This window comes from Rhincodon typus, chromosome 24 (assembly GCF_021869965.1).
Source record: "Rhincodon typus isolate 14 chromosome 24, sRhiTyp1.1, whole genome shotgun sequence".
NCBI lineage: Eukaryota > Metazoa > Chordata > Chondrichthyes > Orectolobiformes > Rhincodontidae > Rhincodon > Rhincodon typus.
In genome coordinates this window covers 9,951,003-9,966,721 of record NC_063355.1, presented here as the reverse complement: position 1 = coordinate 9,966,721, position 15,719 = coordinate 9,951,003, and the positions used below count along the sequence as shown (strand labels likewise).

The 15,719-nt window shown below is 42.1% G+C and overlaps 1 protein-coding gene across 2 annotated transcripts in view; it reads left to right on the top strand.

Annotated features, from left to right (window-relative positions):
* The window catches only part of LOC109924708 (solute carrier family 2, facilitated glucose transporter member 11-like), a 45,391-nt gene that overhangs the window by 27,557 nt on the left and 2,115 nt on the right, over positions 1 to 15,719 (top strand). For both annotated transcript variants that reach the window (XM_048611334.1, XM_048611335.1), the window contains exons 9-11: positions 1,599 to 1,700; positions 2,619 to 2,694; positions 13,366 to 13,493. In XM_048611334.1, coding sequence (XP_048467291.1) covers positions 1,599 to 1,700; positions 2,619 to 2,694; positions 13,366 to 13,493 — 306 coding nt within the window. The remainder of the gene's footprint in view (positions 1 to 1,598; positions 1,701 to 2,618; positions 2,695 to 13,365; positions 13,494 to 15,719) is intronic.

Genomic DNA, 15,719 nt, shown 5'->3' with positions numbered 1-15,719 from the left:
GCTGTAGTCATAAAATCACAAATAAAAAGGATATCGAATCACTGGAGAGGGTACAGTGAAGATCGACAGCAATGATATCAAAAATGTGAGGGTACACTCATCAACAGAGGATGCTGGCTCTCTTTACTGTTGTGGAAAAGATGGCTGTGGGGTAACTTAATAGAGGTATTTAAAATCATGAAATGTTTGGATAGAATGAATACAGACAGAGTCTTTCCTGTTGTGGGAAACAGCATAACTAGGGGTCATCAATATAATAAAATAGTATACTGTATGGTATGTGTATGCTTTAGTGTATATGCCTATATATACGATAATTGTATCATTCTATGTAATAAAGGCCATCCATTAGTCCTTTTGATTATATCTTATGCTCATTCATGATGTTTATATGACCGATGCAACTGGACAACTAAATGTCTTTGGATTTCCATACTTTTCCAACTTTTCACCATTTAGTAAGTATCCTATTCCATCCACTTTAAGTTGAAAGTAGACAACATCATATTTGTATACATTGAAATCTATTTGCCTCAGTTTTGCACTTTCACTTAAATAATATTTCTTTGTAATATTATGCTCCAATGGATTGCTTACAATTCTACCGATCTTTAAGTCATTGATAAAAATGAAACCTTCTACTCCTTTATCTAAGTCATTTATAAATGCAATGAACCATTGAAGACCCAACACAGATCCCTGCAGGAAGGCACCAGTTGTATCCCGTCAATTAGATTACCTACCCATTATCCATTCTCTTTGTCTCCAGCTGCTCAGCCAATTACTCGAACAGGTCAGCAATTTTCATGCAACACTACCAACTTCAACAATAGCTAACAGTCTCTTTCAATACACTTTATCCAATACCCGCTGAGAGTTTATTTACATGCTACTCAGAGACATTCCACTGTCCTGCTTAAAGTTACCTCATCCAATAATGTAATCAACGTCATTTGGCATCACATACTCTTCAGTAATCCATGCTGGTTCCTTCTAATTAAGGGGGTGTGATGGCCTAGCGGATTTGTCACTAGACTAATCAATCTAGAGATTCCAGTAATGACCTGAAGTCCCAAGTTCAGAATCCCACCAAGGGGAAAGATTCATCAATTCAATTGAACTGAATTCAATAACAATCTGGAATTAGGAATATAATGATAGCTATGAAACCATTGTCAGGGGAAAAACCCATCTGGTTCACAAATGGCCTTTAGGGAAGGAAACTGCCATTCTTATCTGGTCAGGTCTACATGTGACTCCATACCCACAACAATTTGATCAACTCTTAACAGCCCCATGGTCAATTAGGGATAAATTCAGTTGTTGAGTAAAAAAAAGCTAGACTGAGACTGGCCATGACCTAATGTTAAGCAGGTGGCCCAAATAAAATTATGAATCATATCCAGTTTCAGAATCATAGATCAATTGCATCATGAGGTTGTGTGAAGTTTGGAACAGATTGTGCACTGAAGTCCATGTTCTGCTGTTATCCAACTAGTGTAAGAGTTAGAACAGATTTGCAGTGCACTGTGTTACTGTTTGTTTGTGCCAAAGAAAGAGGGCATTGACCTATTCTAATAGTGACTTTCCTTCATTAGAACTTGTTTATTGATCGGATTGGGCGCAGGATGCTGCTTATGGGAGGTTACAGTTTGATGGTTGGTTCGGGAATATTGTTTACCATCTCCCTGACTCTCCAGGTGAGTCACAAACCACCCTCCCCATCACACTTCAAAGTAAGAAGCCAGTTGCAGTGAGTGTATTTTAAAGGAATTTTTAAAAATTGTGTAAGTCACGTTGGTGTTGGGGCTTTCAGTGAGGGCGAGTGATATTTTTGAGAGCATGGGGAAGCGGAGCATCATCCGAATTCCCTGCTTTACTTGTGAGGCTGAATGAACCGCACTCACCCTGGGATTGCACATTCTGGTGTTCTCCAGAGCGTGTGACTCATCTGAATTAGCATGGGATTAGTGAATGAATGTTTTATTATTATTTTAGTTTAGTGAATGAATTATCACCATGGCTGCATTTCTGACACTCCTCTCTGGGACGCCACAGGGTATGGAATAGCTGGCTCTGGCCCAGCTTCCTCTGGCTTTGCTTCTTCTGACCTCACTTCCTCCAGCATGGAGCCTTATTCGCTACTGTCACTCACCTTCTCATTGCCCCTCCAACCAGGGGCCACTGCTCTGCATGGTTGACCTGCAGCCAACTGAGGGTCCTACGTAGTCAATTGAAGTCCTCGATTAAGAACTTCAGGCTACTGACTACCTCAACAGTAGTCCAATTTGCATTTGATTTCCTTAATGTGGAGAAGATCTACATTGGGATGGCTTCCATAATTCAGAATACAAGAGTTGCTAACTGGCCAGCAATTAAAGATCTACTTCAATGCACAATTAGATTGTGACCATCAGAGTGATAGCTGCAGTCCATCAGGACCAGCTCCAGCTTGTTAATCTTGTCCCGAAGTGGTGCTCGAAACACAGTCTCCTCACTCAGATAAAAGTAACTTACTAAGCCTTGCTAACACTGTCAGTTAGTTGCACTAATAAACAGTGAGAGGAAGGGCTAAACACTACATATTTTAATTTCACTCTCTGTATGTGTTGACCCAGGACAAGATCAGCTGGATGCCATACTTGAGCATGGCCTGCATCTTTGCTTCTATTCTAAGCTTTGGAATTGGACCAGGTAGGTGGCCTGTTATGAATGACTCTTATGATATCAAAAGGATCAGCTCCTTATTAAGAACCACCTTGTACGAGATGCCCTGGCAACAAGAGCAGTTAGTGTGCTTGACGTCTCACCTACTCATTGAGACTGTCTGAGGGTCACATCTAGGATTATCCAGGACTCAGGAATACATAATATTAAAGTAGATTCACATTGACGACTTTTTCCCGAGTGTCCCAGTGGCAGACACTAGGTGCTTTACACACAAACATACGCTGGCAGCATGAGCTGGCTAACTGAGGATCTCCTTGAGTGATGACCTCCACCTTAATTAGCACTTTCCAGCAAACATGTCCGAACCAGCAGCTGGTGGTGAGTCAGTGAGAGTCAGGCAGGAAATGTCAGCAATTTCCAGGCACAGAGACTGTAACACAGGCAGGGCTGTATCACTGCTAAATGTCTCTCTTGTGTAAAGTGCAGAGTCATAGAGTCATACAGCATGGAAACAGATGCTTCAGTCCAACTTGTCCACGCCAACCAGAAACCTTAAATTAATCTAGTCTCATTTGCCAGTATTTGACCCATATCCCTCTAAACCCTTCCCATGAATGTCCCAATCCAGATGCCTTTTAAATGTTGTAATTGTACCTGCCTCCGCCACTTCCTCTCGCAGCTCATTCCATACATGCACCACCCTCTGCGTGAAAAAGTTGTCCCTTAGTTCCCCTCTCACCTTAAACCTATGCCCTCTAGTTTTGGACTCCCCTACCCTGGAAAAAAGACCTTGGCTTTTTATCCTTATCTGTGCCCCTCATGATTTTATAAACCTCTATAAGGTCACCCCTCAGCTTCCGATGCTCCAGCGAAAATAGCCCCAGCCTCTTCAGCCTTTTCCTATAGCTCAAACCCTCCAACCCTGACTACGTCCTTGTAAATCTTTTCTGAAACCTGTCAAGCTTAACAGCATCTTTCCTATAGCAGGGAGGCCAGAATTGAATGCAGTATTCTAAAAGTGGCCTAACCAATGCCCTATACAGTCACAACATGACCACTCAATGCCTATATTCAATGCACTGACCAATAAAGGCAAGTGTACCAAATGCCTTCTTCACTATCCTATCTACCAATGACTCCACTTTCAAGGAACTATAAACTTGCACTCCAAGGTCTCTTTGTTCAGCAACACTCCACAGGACCTTACCATTAAGTGTGTAAGTCCTGCCCTGGTTTGCCTTTCCAAAACACAGCACCTCACATTTATCTAAATTAAACTCCACTTGCCACTCCTCAGCCCATTGGCCCATCTAATCAAGGTCCTTTTGCAATCTGAGATACCTTTCTTCACTGTCCACTACAACCACCAATTTTGGTGTCATCAGCAAACTTATTAACCATGCCTCCTATGTTCACATCCAAATCATTTCTATAAATGACAAAAAGCAGTGGACTTAGCACCGATCCTTGTGGCACACCGCTGGTCACAGAACATAGAACATAGAACATAGAACATTACAGCGCAGTACGGGCCCTTCGGCCCTCGATGTTGCGCCAACCTGTGAAACCAATCTGAAGCCCATCTAACCTAAACTATTCCATTATCATCCATATGTTTATCCAATGACCATTTAAATGCCCTTAAAGTTGGCGAGTCTACTACTTTTGCAGGCAGGGCATTCCACCCCTTACAACTCTCTGAGTAAAGAACCTACCTCTGACATCTGTCCTATATCTATCACCCCTCAATTTAAAGCTATGTCCCCTCGTGCTAGCCATCACCATCTGAGGAAAAAGGCTCCCACTGTCCACCCTATCTAATCCTCTAATCATCTTGTATGTCTCTATTAAGTCACCTCTTAACCTTCTTCTCTCTAACAAAAACAGCCTCAAGTCCCTCAGCCTTTCCTCATAAGACCTTCCCTCCATACCAGGCAACATCCTGGTAAATCTCCTCTGCACCCTTTCCAATGCTTCCACATCCTTCCTATAATGCGGTGACCAGAACTGTACGCAATACTCCAAGTGCGGCCACACCAGAGTTTTGTACAGCTGCAACATGACCTCATGGCTCCGAAACTCAATCCCTCTACCAATAAAACCTAACATACCGTAAGCCTTCTTAACAACGCTATCAACCTGGGTGGCAACTTTCAGTGATCTATGCACATGGACACCGAGATCTTTCTGCTCATCCACACTACCAAGAATCTTACCATTAGCCCAGTACTCTGTATTCCTGTTACTCCTTCCAAAGTGAATCACCTCACACTTTTCCACATTAAACTCCATTTGTCACCTCTCAGCCCAGCTCTGCAGCTTATCTATGTCCCTCTGTAACGTGCAACATCCTTCCTCACTATCCACAACTCCACCGACTTTGGTGTCATCTGCAAATTTACTAACCTATCCTTCTATGCCCTCATCCAGGTCATTTATAAAAATCACAAACAGCAGTGGCCCCAAAACAGATCCTTGAGGTACACCACTAGTAACTGAACTCCAGGATGAACATTTCCCATCAACCACCACCCTCTGTCTTCTTACAGCTGGCCAATTTCTGATCCAAACCGCTAAATCACCCTCAATCCCATGCCTCCATATTTTCTGCAATAGCCTACCGTGGGGAACCTTATCAAACGCTTTACTGAAATCCATATACACCACATCAACCGCTTTACCCTCATCCACCTGTTTGGTCACCTTCTCAAAGAACTCAATAAGGTTTGTGAGGCACGACCTACCCTTCACAAAACCGTGTTGACTATCCCTAATCAAATTATTCCTTTCTAGATGATTATAAATCCTATCTCTGATAATCCTTTCCAGCACTTTACCCACAACCGAAGTAAGGCTCACTGGTCTATAATTACCAGGGTTGTCTCTACTCCCCTTCTTGAACAAGGGGACAACATTTGCTAGTCTCCAGTCTTCTGGCACTATTCCTGAAGACAATGACGACATAAAGATCAAAGCCAAAGGCTCCGCAATCTCCTCTATAGCGTCCCAGAGAATCCTAGGATAAATCCCATCTGGCCCAGGGGACTTATCTATTTTCACACCTTCCAGAATTGCTAACACCTCCTCCTTATGAACCTCAATCCTATCTAGTCTAATAGACTGTATCTCAGTATTCTCCTCGACAACATTGTCTTTTTCCTGTGTGAATACTGCCGAAAAATATTCATTTAGCGCCTCTCCTATCTCTTTGGACTCCACGCACAACTTCCCACTACTGTCCTTGACCGGCCCTAATCTTACCTAATCAGGCCTCCAGTCTGAAAAATAACCCTCCACAACCACCCTCTGTCTCCCACCTTCAAACCAATTTTATATTAAAATGGCTAGCTCCCTGGATTCCACATGATCTCACCTTGCTAACCAGTCAACATTTCACTATAATAGTCTAGGAAGAAGATCCACTGAGTGGGATTCTGGTATAAACTCAGTGACAATCAAATGAAAATGATAAACAATATCTATTTTACTCAAACCATTGCCTAGGCCAACAGCATTGCTTATTGGCATGTTACTGTTTACACATTACATATGAGAAAAGCTCTACGGACAAATGCAATGGTAGAAATCAGTTATAAAATATTTCTCATTCAGTAAAATTACATTGTCTATAAATTTCTTCACAGCAAATGTCTATATCCCATCAAAGGAAAAGGGAACTGGATACATAAGCTTTTTATTTTCGCCTATGTTACCGGATTTCTTTCTGGTGACCAGTAAATAACCAAAACCAAAGGAGCAGCAATGATATTCCAGCAAAAATTATTCAACGTAATATGACATGAAGCAGCTGGTTCCAGATGGTTAATGTGTTGTCTGGTTGATATTTGCAAAATATATGCCAACACAAATTTTGCTCAAACTAACTTGGAGTTTCTGGGCATTGCCATGAAATTGTTTTCTAACTTTTTCAGTTGTTAAAATCTATAGAAGGTGACTGAACAACTTCCTACAATCAATTTTAAATGGTATTTAAAGGGATTGCTATCTTCTTGGATGGAAATGTTTGATTTAATCTGATTTTATTTGATTCATTTACTGTGATCACATACTGAGATATAGTGAAAAGTGTTGTTTTGTGTGCTATACAGGCGGATTGTACCATACAAAATGTGTCAGGGTAGCAAAACAGTGTGCAGAATACAGTGTTACAGCCGCAGAGAAGGTGCAGAGGGAAAGAGATCAACATTAACATTTGTGAGGTCCGTTTAAGAGTCTGATAACAGAGGGGAAGAAGCTGTTCTTGAATCTGTTCATACGTGTATTCAAACTTTTATATCATCTTACCTGATGGAAGAGAGTATAACCAGGGTGGGAGGGGTCTCTGATTATATCGGTTGCTTATCTGAGGCAGCAGGAAATATAGATGGAATCAATAGATGGAAGGTTGGTTTGTGTGATGGACTGAGCTGTGTTCACAACTCTTCTGTAGTTTCTTGATTTCAATTGATTTGATTTATTGTTGTCACACAGAACGATAGAATCCCTACAGTGTGGAAACAGGCCCTTTGGCCCAACAAGTCCACACCGACCCTCAGAGCATCACACCCAGACCCATCCCTCTATAACCCACCTAACCTAAACATCTCTGGGCACTATGGGCAATTTAGCATGGCCAATCCACCTAGCCTGCACATCTTTGGACTGTGGGAGGAAACCGGAGCACCCAGAGGGAATCCACACCGACATGGGGAGAATGTGCAAACTCCACACAGACAGTCGCCCGAGGGTGGAATCGAACCCGGGCTCCTGGCGCTGTGAGGCAGCATTGCTAACCACTGAGCCACCGTGCCACCCCTACATGTACCTAAGTACAGTAAAAAGTTTTGTTTTGCATGCAGTATAGACAGATCGTAACATGCAAGGACATACAGATCATAAGGATATTTAGATAGACCTAGGCACAAACAGATATGGCTGCACAGGAGGTACACAAAAGCAAGATCAACATTAGATTTGAAATTAGAGAGGTCCATTCAGAAGCCTAATAACAGCCTGGGAGAAGCTGTTCTCGAACCTGTTGGTGCGTGTGTTTAAGCTTCTTTCTTGCGATCTTGGGACAAGCTGTCGCTGTGATAGGATGCTTTCTATGGTACATATATAAACTGGTACGAGTCCTTGTGGAAATGCTGAATTTCCTTAGCCTCCTGAGGACGTAGAGGTGTTGTTGTGCTTTCTTGACCGTCACTTCGATGTGGGTGGACCGTGACAGATTGTTGGTGATCGTCACTCCCAGAAACTTGACGCTCTTGACCATCTCCACCTCAGCACCATTGATGCAGACAGGAACATGCCCTCCACTCTGCTTCCTGAAGTCAATGACCAGCTCCTTTGTTTTGCTGACGTTGATGAAAAGATGGTTGTCTTTACACTATGCCGCTGAGCACTCAATCTCTTTCCCGTTTTCTGTCTCGTCGCTGTTTGAGATCCAACCTACAATGTTGGTGTTGTCAGCAAAGTTGCAAATGGATTTGGGGCGGAATTTGGCCACACAGTTGTGAGTATGTAAGGAATACAGTAGGGGCCTGAGTACACAGCCTTGCTGGGTGCCGTTGTTTGAGGATTATCATGGAGAAGGTGTTGTCACCTATTCTTACTGATTGCAATTCATTTTTAGACTGTATTGATGCTGCAGAGGAATGAATTTTGAGGTTAATGCCCTTCACAGTTGACATAAATGACTTTAAATTAAACATGGGGGCACATTATTAAAATTTGCCCAACGATGTGAGCAATTAATCACAAAGAAGAGTGGAATTGGTTTGAGGAGGATATAGGTTGGTAATTTGGGTAGATAACTGACAAATAAAGTTCAGAGAAAAGAGTACAAGGAGGACTCTTGTGGCACAATGTTCCTCAGGGTCAGAAGGCCTGGGTTCAAGTCTCACCTTCTCCAGCTGTGTGTGATAACATGACCTAATGGTTGATTATTAACAAAAACAGAAATTAATAAAGGAACTCAGAAGATCTGACAGCATCTGTGCAGATAAAGCGGAGTTAACGTTTCAGGTCCAGTGACCCTTCTTTAGAACTTTAGTTGACTAAATAAGGTTTATAGCAGAGGACACTTGCACTAAATGGTGAAACTTTAGAAGACTAGATCAGCAGGGAAGTCCATAAATCTTTGAAGTGGGAGGCAAGTTGATAAAGTTGTCGGAGTACAAAATGTAAGAAGCTCCATTTTATAAAAAGTCATTTAATACAAAAGCAACTGCGAGCAGAGAAAAGTTTGAAATGCGAAATGGAGAGTGGTTTTATAGTTAGAGACAAAAAAAACTGCCGATGTTGGAATCCAAGGTGGACAGACAGGAGGCTGGGAGAACACAGCAGGCCAGACAGCATCTAGAGGAAAGGTTTCAGGTATTAGCCTTCTTCAGGACTATTCACAGCAAGCTTTTGTTAAACATGCAAAACCACAACCCTCCTTTGTTAATATTTAATTGCCTTTTGTGATGTTGAAATCTGAAGGAACTCTTAATGGCCTTGTCATTTCATCCATTTCACTGAGGAAGGGTAGTAGCCTGAAGAGGGGTAATACCCGAAACGTTGACTGCTCCTTTCCTCCAGATGCTGCCTGGCCTGCTGTGTTCTTTCAGCCTCCTGTTTGACTACCAGCGGTTTTATAGTGGTAAACTGGTAATCCAGAGATCCAGACTAATGTTCCAGGGACATGAGCTTGAATCCAACATTTGAATTCTATAAAAATCTGGAATTAAAAGATTATCCAATGATGACCATGCAACCATTGTCTTAAATAGCCCATCTGACTCATAAATGTCCTTTTAGGGAAAGAAATCTGTCAGTTTTACCTGCTCTGACTTCTCTATGCTGTTAGACCTATGGCAAGGTGGTTGACAATTAAATACCCTCTGAAATGGCATAGCAAGCCATTCTGTTTACGAACAACAGGAGATAGGCAATAATAAATACTGACTCAGCTAGCGAAGCCTACATCTGATGAACAGATAATAACAAAAAGTGTATGCAGAGTTTAGCGACACACTGTCTGAATTCCACAGTGAAATGGATGAAATGACAAAGCCATTAAGAGTTAGTTCAGATTTCAACATCACAAAAGGCAATGAAATATAAACAAAAGATGGTTGCGGTTTTGCATGTTTAGCGAAAGCTTGCTGTGAATAGACAGCAGTGATACATGGACACTGTTGCGGATTGATGGCAAGCATGATATTTTACTGTTGAAGACTGCAAAGTTCAAAGGACCCACTCTGCATGATTTAATCTTTTGGTAAACCAGATATTGAGCCAAAGGGGAAAAATAAATTTTACTATCCCCTTTTAACTGTCTGTTGGATTCATATTCCCGGACTGGATGGTAGAGGTGGTAACCCTAGCTATATTCAATTTGAAACACTGTGTTTCTCACCCCACAGATGCTGCCAAACCTGTTGAGTATTTCCAGAACTTTTTTATTTCAAGATTACATTGTAAAGCATTTAATGCACGGACAGGCCATTTAATCAAATGATCTGTGCAGGTGGTTATGTTCCACACAAGCCTCCTCCTACACTCCTACCTCCAGTCCAATCAGCAAAAACTGTCCACACCTTTCTCCCTTATCTATCTTCCCTTAAATAAATCTTTGCTATTTTTCTCAAGCACTCTAAATGATGCCATGTTTCACATTCCAACCAGTCTCTCGGTTTTATCTGAATTCCTTTCCAGAATTATTGCAAACTATCTCTTATTTTCTGGCCTCTATTTATTGACTGTCCATAAGGGGAAACATCTTCTCTGTGTTTGCTCTATCGAAACCTTCCATAATTTCAAAGATCTCAGATCACCATTGGTCTGCTTTTTTTTAATTCTGGCCTATTCAGTCTTCCACAGTTTCTCTAGTAACAATCTTGCAAATCATGAATGTCATTGGACACTTCACTGGATAAAACATCGATTCTTTCACTAACAAGAGCCCTCCATACTTTTAAAGATTGCTGTCAGAATCCCTACAGCATGGAAGCACCCATCGAGTCCACACTGAACCTCAAAAGAGCATCCCACACAGACCCATCCCCATACCCTAACCCTATAACCCTGCATTTCCCATGGCTAATCCACCTAGCCTACACATCCCTGGACACTATGAGCAATTAAGCATGGCTAACCACCTAATCCACTGAGGAGGCTGGATTGAAACCTGGCTCTCTGGTGCTGTGAGGAAGCAGAGCTAACCACTGAGCCACTGTGCCACCTGGCAGAAGGGGTGAATGGAAGCAACTGTGAATAGTTTGATTTTTCTTTGACATCTAACCCACATTTCCCATTTTGAGGTTCCCTTCCATTTACATTTCTCCCCTCCGTGTTTTTCTCCTTTTTCCTTTGAGCCTTCCAACTCTTGCTCCTGAGTATTTCGCCCAACTGTAGGGAGTTTCATCTTGATTCTACCCTCACTGTACTCAGCAACGATAACACTGTGTGTGATGTCTCTCTCCATACCCGAGCGGATGGCGTTAAAGAGGATAAAAATCGACTCGGGAAGGGGCTGGATGCATCGAATGCGCGGTAATCCAGAGTTAGTATATGAAGAACCACATCACTGAAGATTTGGGTCCCAAAGCAGCAATGTGCATGTCTCTACATGTAAGTGGATTGCAGCAGCTTGAGGGGCAGCCTGCCGCCATCTTCTCAAGGGGAATAAGGAGAGGCAATGAATGCTGTTTCAACCAGTGAAGCCCATTTCCCAGAATTAATAAAAAAAAATTTCCACCAGTGTTGTACAGGGCTCATTGTAACCTGAGTAGGAAGTAGGAGGACCCTGTTAAGGAAATGCTGTGCCTCTGTGATTTCTGTATTTATCGCTAAGGGTAGTGTCCTTTATGTGAAAACTGATGAGGGTGATTGGTGGAGCAATATTAACTGGGCATTCGTGGACCTGACTTTCTACCTGTAACCGATGTTGCTAAGGTTTTTGTGGGAAGGTACTAGATTCCATCAGGTCATATGTAGGTCCCACGAGTGAATGTGGAAAACTGTTGATCCATCTGCTGTTCCCATCTAATTGAGAATAATCTGGATTTGCAAGGGCGCAAATCAGTGCAGTTTCAGAATGGGTAAGGGTGTGGTCTAGCAATTCCACCCCATCCCCACCAATCCCCCACCCCCTCTTTCTATAGGCAGGTGCTCAGGCTGGTTGGCATGTCTTAATTCTTTGAAGAGGTGACCAAACACGTGGATGAAGGTAGAGCAGTGGATGTGGTATACATGGATTTAAGTAAGGCGTTTGATAAGGTTCCCCATGGTAGGCTCATGCAGAAAGTAAAGAGGCATGGGATAGGGGGAAATGTGGCAGATTGGATTCAGAATTGGCTGACCCTTAGAAGACAAAGGGTGGTAGTGGACGGAAAATATTCATCATGGTGTTCAGCTACAAGTGGTGTGCTACAAGGATCTGTTCTGGATCCCCTTCTATTTGTGATTTTTGTAAATGATTTGGATGTAGGATTGGAAGGGTAGATTAGTCAGTTCGCGGACGATACGAAGGTGGGTCGAGTTGTGGACAGTGCGGAGGGCTGTTCTAGGTTACAAAGGGACATTGGTAGGATGCAGAGCTGGGCTGAGTAGTGGCAGATGGAATTTAACCCTGAAAAGTGTGAGGCGATTCATTTTGGAAGGAAAAACTTGAAAGCAGAATACAAGGTTAACGGAAAGATTCTTGGCAGTGTGGAGGAGCAGAGGGATCTTGGGGTTCATGTCCACAGTTCCCTGAAAGCTGCCACCCAGGTGGATAGAGTTGTTAAGAAGGCGTATGGTGTGTCAGCTTTCATTAATAGAGGGATTGAGTTCAAGAGCCGTGAAGTTATGCTCCAGCTATACAAAAGCCTGGCTCGGCCACATCTGCAGTATTGTGTCCAGTTCTGGTCACCTCATTACAGGAAAGATGTGGAAGCATTGGAAAAGATGCAGAGGAGATTTACCAGGATGTTGCCTGGAATGGAGGGAAGGTCTTACGACGAAAGGTTGAGAGAGCTCGGGCTTTTCTCTTTAGAACAACTAAGGATGAGAGGTGACTTGATAGAGGTGTACAAAATGATCAGAGGTATAGATAGAGTAGACAGCCGGAGCCTTTTTCCTAGGGTGGAGGTAGCTATTACGAGGGGGTATAGTTTTAAAGTGAGTGAAGGTAGATATAGGAGAGACGTCAGAGGTAGGTTCTTTACTCAGAGAGTGGTAGGGACGTGGAATGCATTGCCGGAGAGGGTAGTGGAGTCAGCCTCATTAGGGGCATTTAAGTGGCTATTAGACAAGCATATGGATGATAGTATAAGGTGGAGGTGGAGGTTAGATAGACCTTAGGTTTAGGGTAAAAGTTCGGCACAACATCATGGGCTGAAGGGCCTGTACTGTGCTATACTGTTCTATGTTCTATGTTCTATGTCATACATGAAATAGTATTGGCACCCAGCTGTCCCATGCTGTGTGGGAGACTTTCCAGTAACTGCGGATTCTGGCAGAGATCAGTGTTGGAGAAGACATCTCAGGATTGGGGTCTGTGGAAATTCACTGGAATGTTTCCATTTTGTTCAGTGTCACTGCCTACACCGATACCCTCTCTGTATCTCTGTTACAATGACTATATCGTGTGAAGATTGTTTGTCCTCTGTTGAATATCGTATTAACGCTCCCTACTATGTTTGTTGATTGCCTCTTTACCCTTAGCCGGAGTTACTGGAGTCATACCAATGGAGATCTTTGACCAAACTGCACGGCCTGCAGCCTACATGATCAATGGTTCCCTGCTCTGGATAAACTTTATTATTGTTGGCGTGCTTTTCCCATTCATTGTAGTAAGTATCTTAAACATAGACTAAATCTAACTTCATATTGTGACTCTGTTATTAAATAATTTCTAATAAAACGCTTCCTTGGTTGTGCAGTGTGCCTTTTCTGGATCCCTCCTTCTAATACTCTTAATAAATCTACTCCATTTAAAATGGATTCTTCTGTCTCCCTCACCTCATTTCCCCCTGAGATCGATGTTTAGCAGTTTTTACTTTTCAGTCAGCTACTAGGTTTTGGTAGATATTGGTGTCCAGATGATTTGCCATCTATGTCTGCTGGGATTTGAGTCAGCCCTTTTAAACCCTGGGCATTGCGATAATCTGTGGTCCAGCCCTATGAAACGTATGAGCATGCAGGAGTACTGATGTATCATACTGTCACTCCTACAGCTGTGTGACCTATTGGTTATAAAAACAAGACTCCCCAAATAGCATGAGATGGAGACAGAGCTCCCCGCATTCTTAGACAATAAATAACATCCACTGGCATAAATCATTGCAGTGTAGATTAGCCATATTCGAAATGATCAGCACTGTTCACTTGTGAGTATGATCATTGAAGTCGAACAGATATTCTTTTCCCACAAACATAGGGAAAAGGGTTGTGAGATCACACAGACCAGAAGGAGGCCTTTTTGATTCTTTGTGGCTCCAATGGTATTTTTAAAATAAAACACTATCTGAATAGTACTGCTCTTTCCCCACAGCCCTTTTCACGTACATATCTAATTCCTATTCAAAAGCTACTGTTGAGAGAGCTACAGCCCTTTCAGATGGTACATTCCAGATTATATCAGCTTGTTGAATCAGAAAAGGGTTCTGCTTGTCTCCAGGGATTTAAAATAAGGGGTAAACCATTTAAGACTGACTTGAGGAGGAATTTCTTCATTTGGAGCCGGTGAATCCTTGGGATTTGCTCCTCAAAGGACTGTGGAGTGCAATCATTGAGATTATTCAAGACAGAGATTGACAGATTTCTACATATTAAAGATATCACGAGAAACACAGGTAGTATGGGAGTATTGTGTTGAGACAGAGGTGCAGCCTTGATTTAATTAGGAGCAGGCTCAAAGGGCCGAATGGCCTACTCATGCTGCTATCTCCTATGTGCCTGTATTGTCTGGTTCTTTTGTGCATTATATTAAATCTTTATCCTTTTGTTATTGACTCTCCTGCCAGTGGAACCAGTTTGTTTCCCATCAGCCAAATGAAAACCTCTTCAGAATTTTGAATACCTCTATTCATTCCTTCCTTCACCTTCTCTGGATGGTCCTTTTCAACTAAACAACAGCTCAGGGGAGCAGCCACTTTCTAATGCATTCCACATGGCAATGCCCTGACCAGTAGCAACCCTTACCAATCAATCAGCACTTTCTACTCATGCAGTACCTTTGAGATTTGGTATTCTTGCGATTGTGTTCTGGTTAATGCGAGATAGCATATATCCGTTTTCAGCAATAATCAGATATTTCAGGACCACCGTCACCAAACTTAAAGTGCCCAGTTAATGTGATTCAATTTGAATTCCTGTCCCTATCATTAGCTGAGGTCTCTAGATTACCAGCCCAGTAACTGTGCTGCAGTTTTCTATCATCAAGTTCATGGCTGTGATCAAGGTTCATAACATTTATTATCATTTAGGAATTTGGATGTTAAAGTACAGCTAAAATGGATTTGTGGCTTCAGTTCTGAGAAGGTACCCTATTTTTCAATTCAGAAAGTAATTTGGAACAGTAATTAAATACAATATTTAATTGTGTATAACTTAGGTTAAGTGCCTAAAGAGATACCTGTGAAGTTAATTTATGAAGAGTTTACTATGCCGAGTTTCATGACATACAAAAAAATGATGAGGGGCCACTTATAGTTTTGAGTTCAGCAGAATCACGTTTCAGTTCAGAAGGACAGTTCCATCCTAGTAATAGGGGAATTTATAAAAAAAATCTAGGAATCTCTTGGTAGAAGTCTCCTGGAAGGCAAACTGAAATGAAATGGAACTTAAGTCCTCAGAACTGGAAAGAAGTCTTTAGTTGAGCAAAACTGGAAAGAGTCAGTTTACTGAGAAATTGAAGAGTTAAGATCGGTGTGATACTTCACCAGCATCTGTAAATATCCGTAAAAGATATTGCTGGGAAAATAGTTGAATCTTTATCGTTGTTATGCACATTAAGACCTTTCTAAACTGACTCATTTATAGGATTTGTTTATTCCTTTTGCTAAAGAATACCTGCA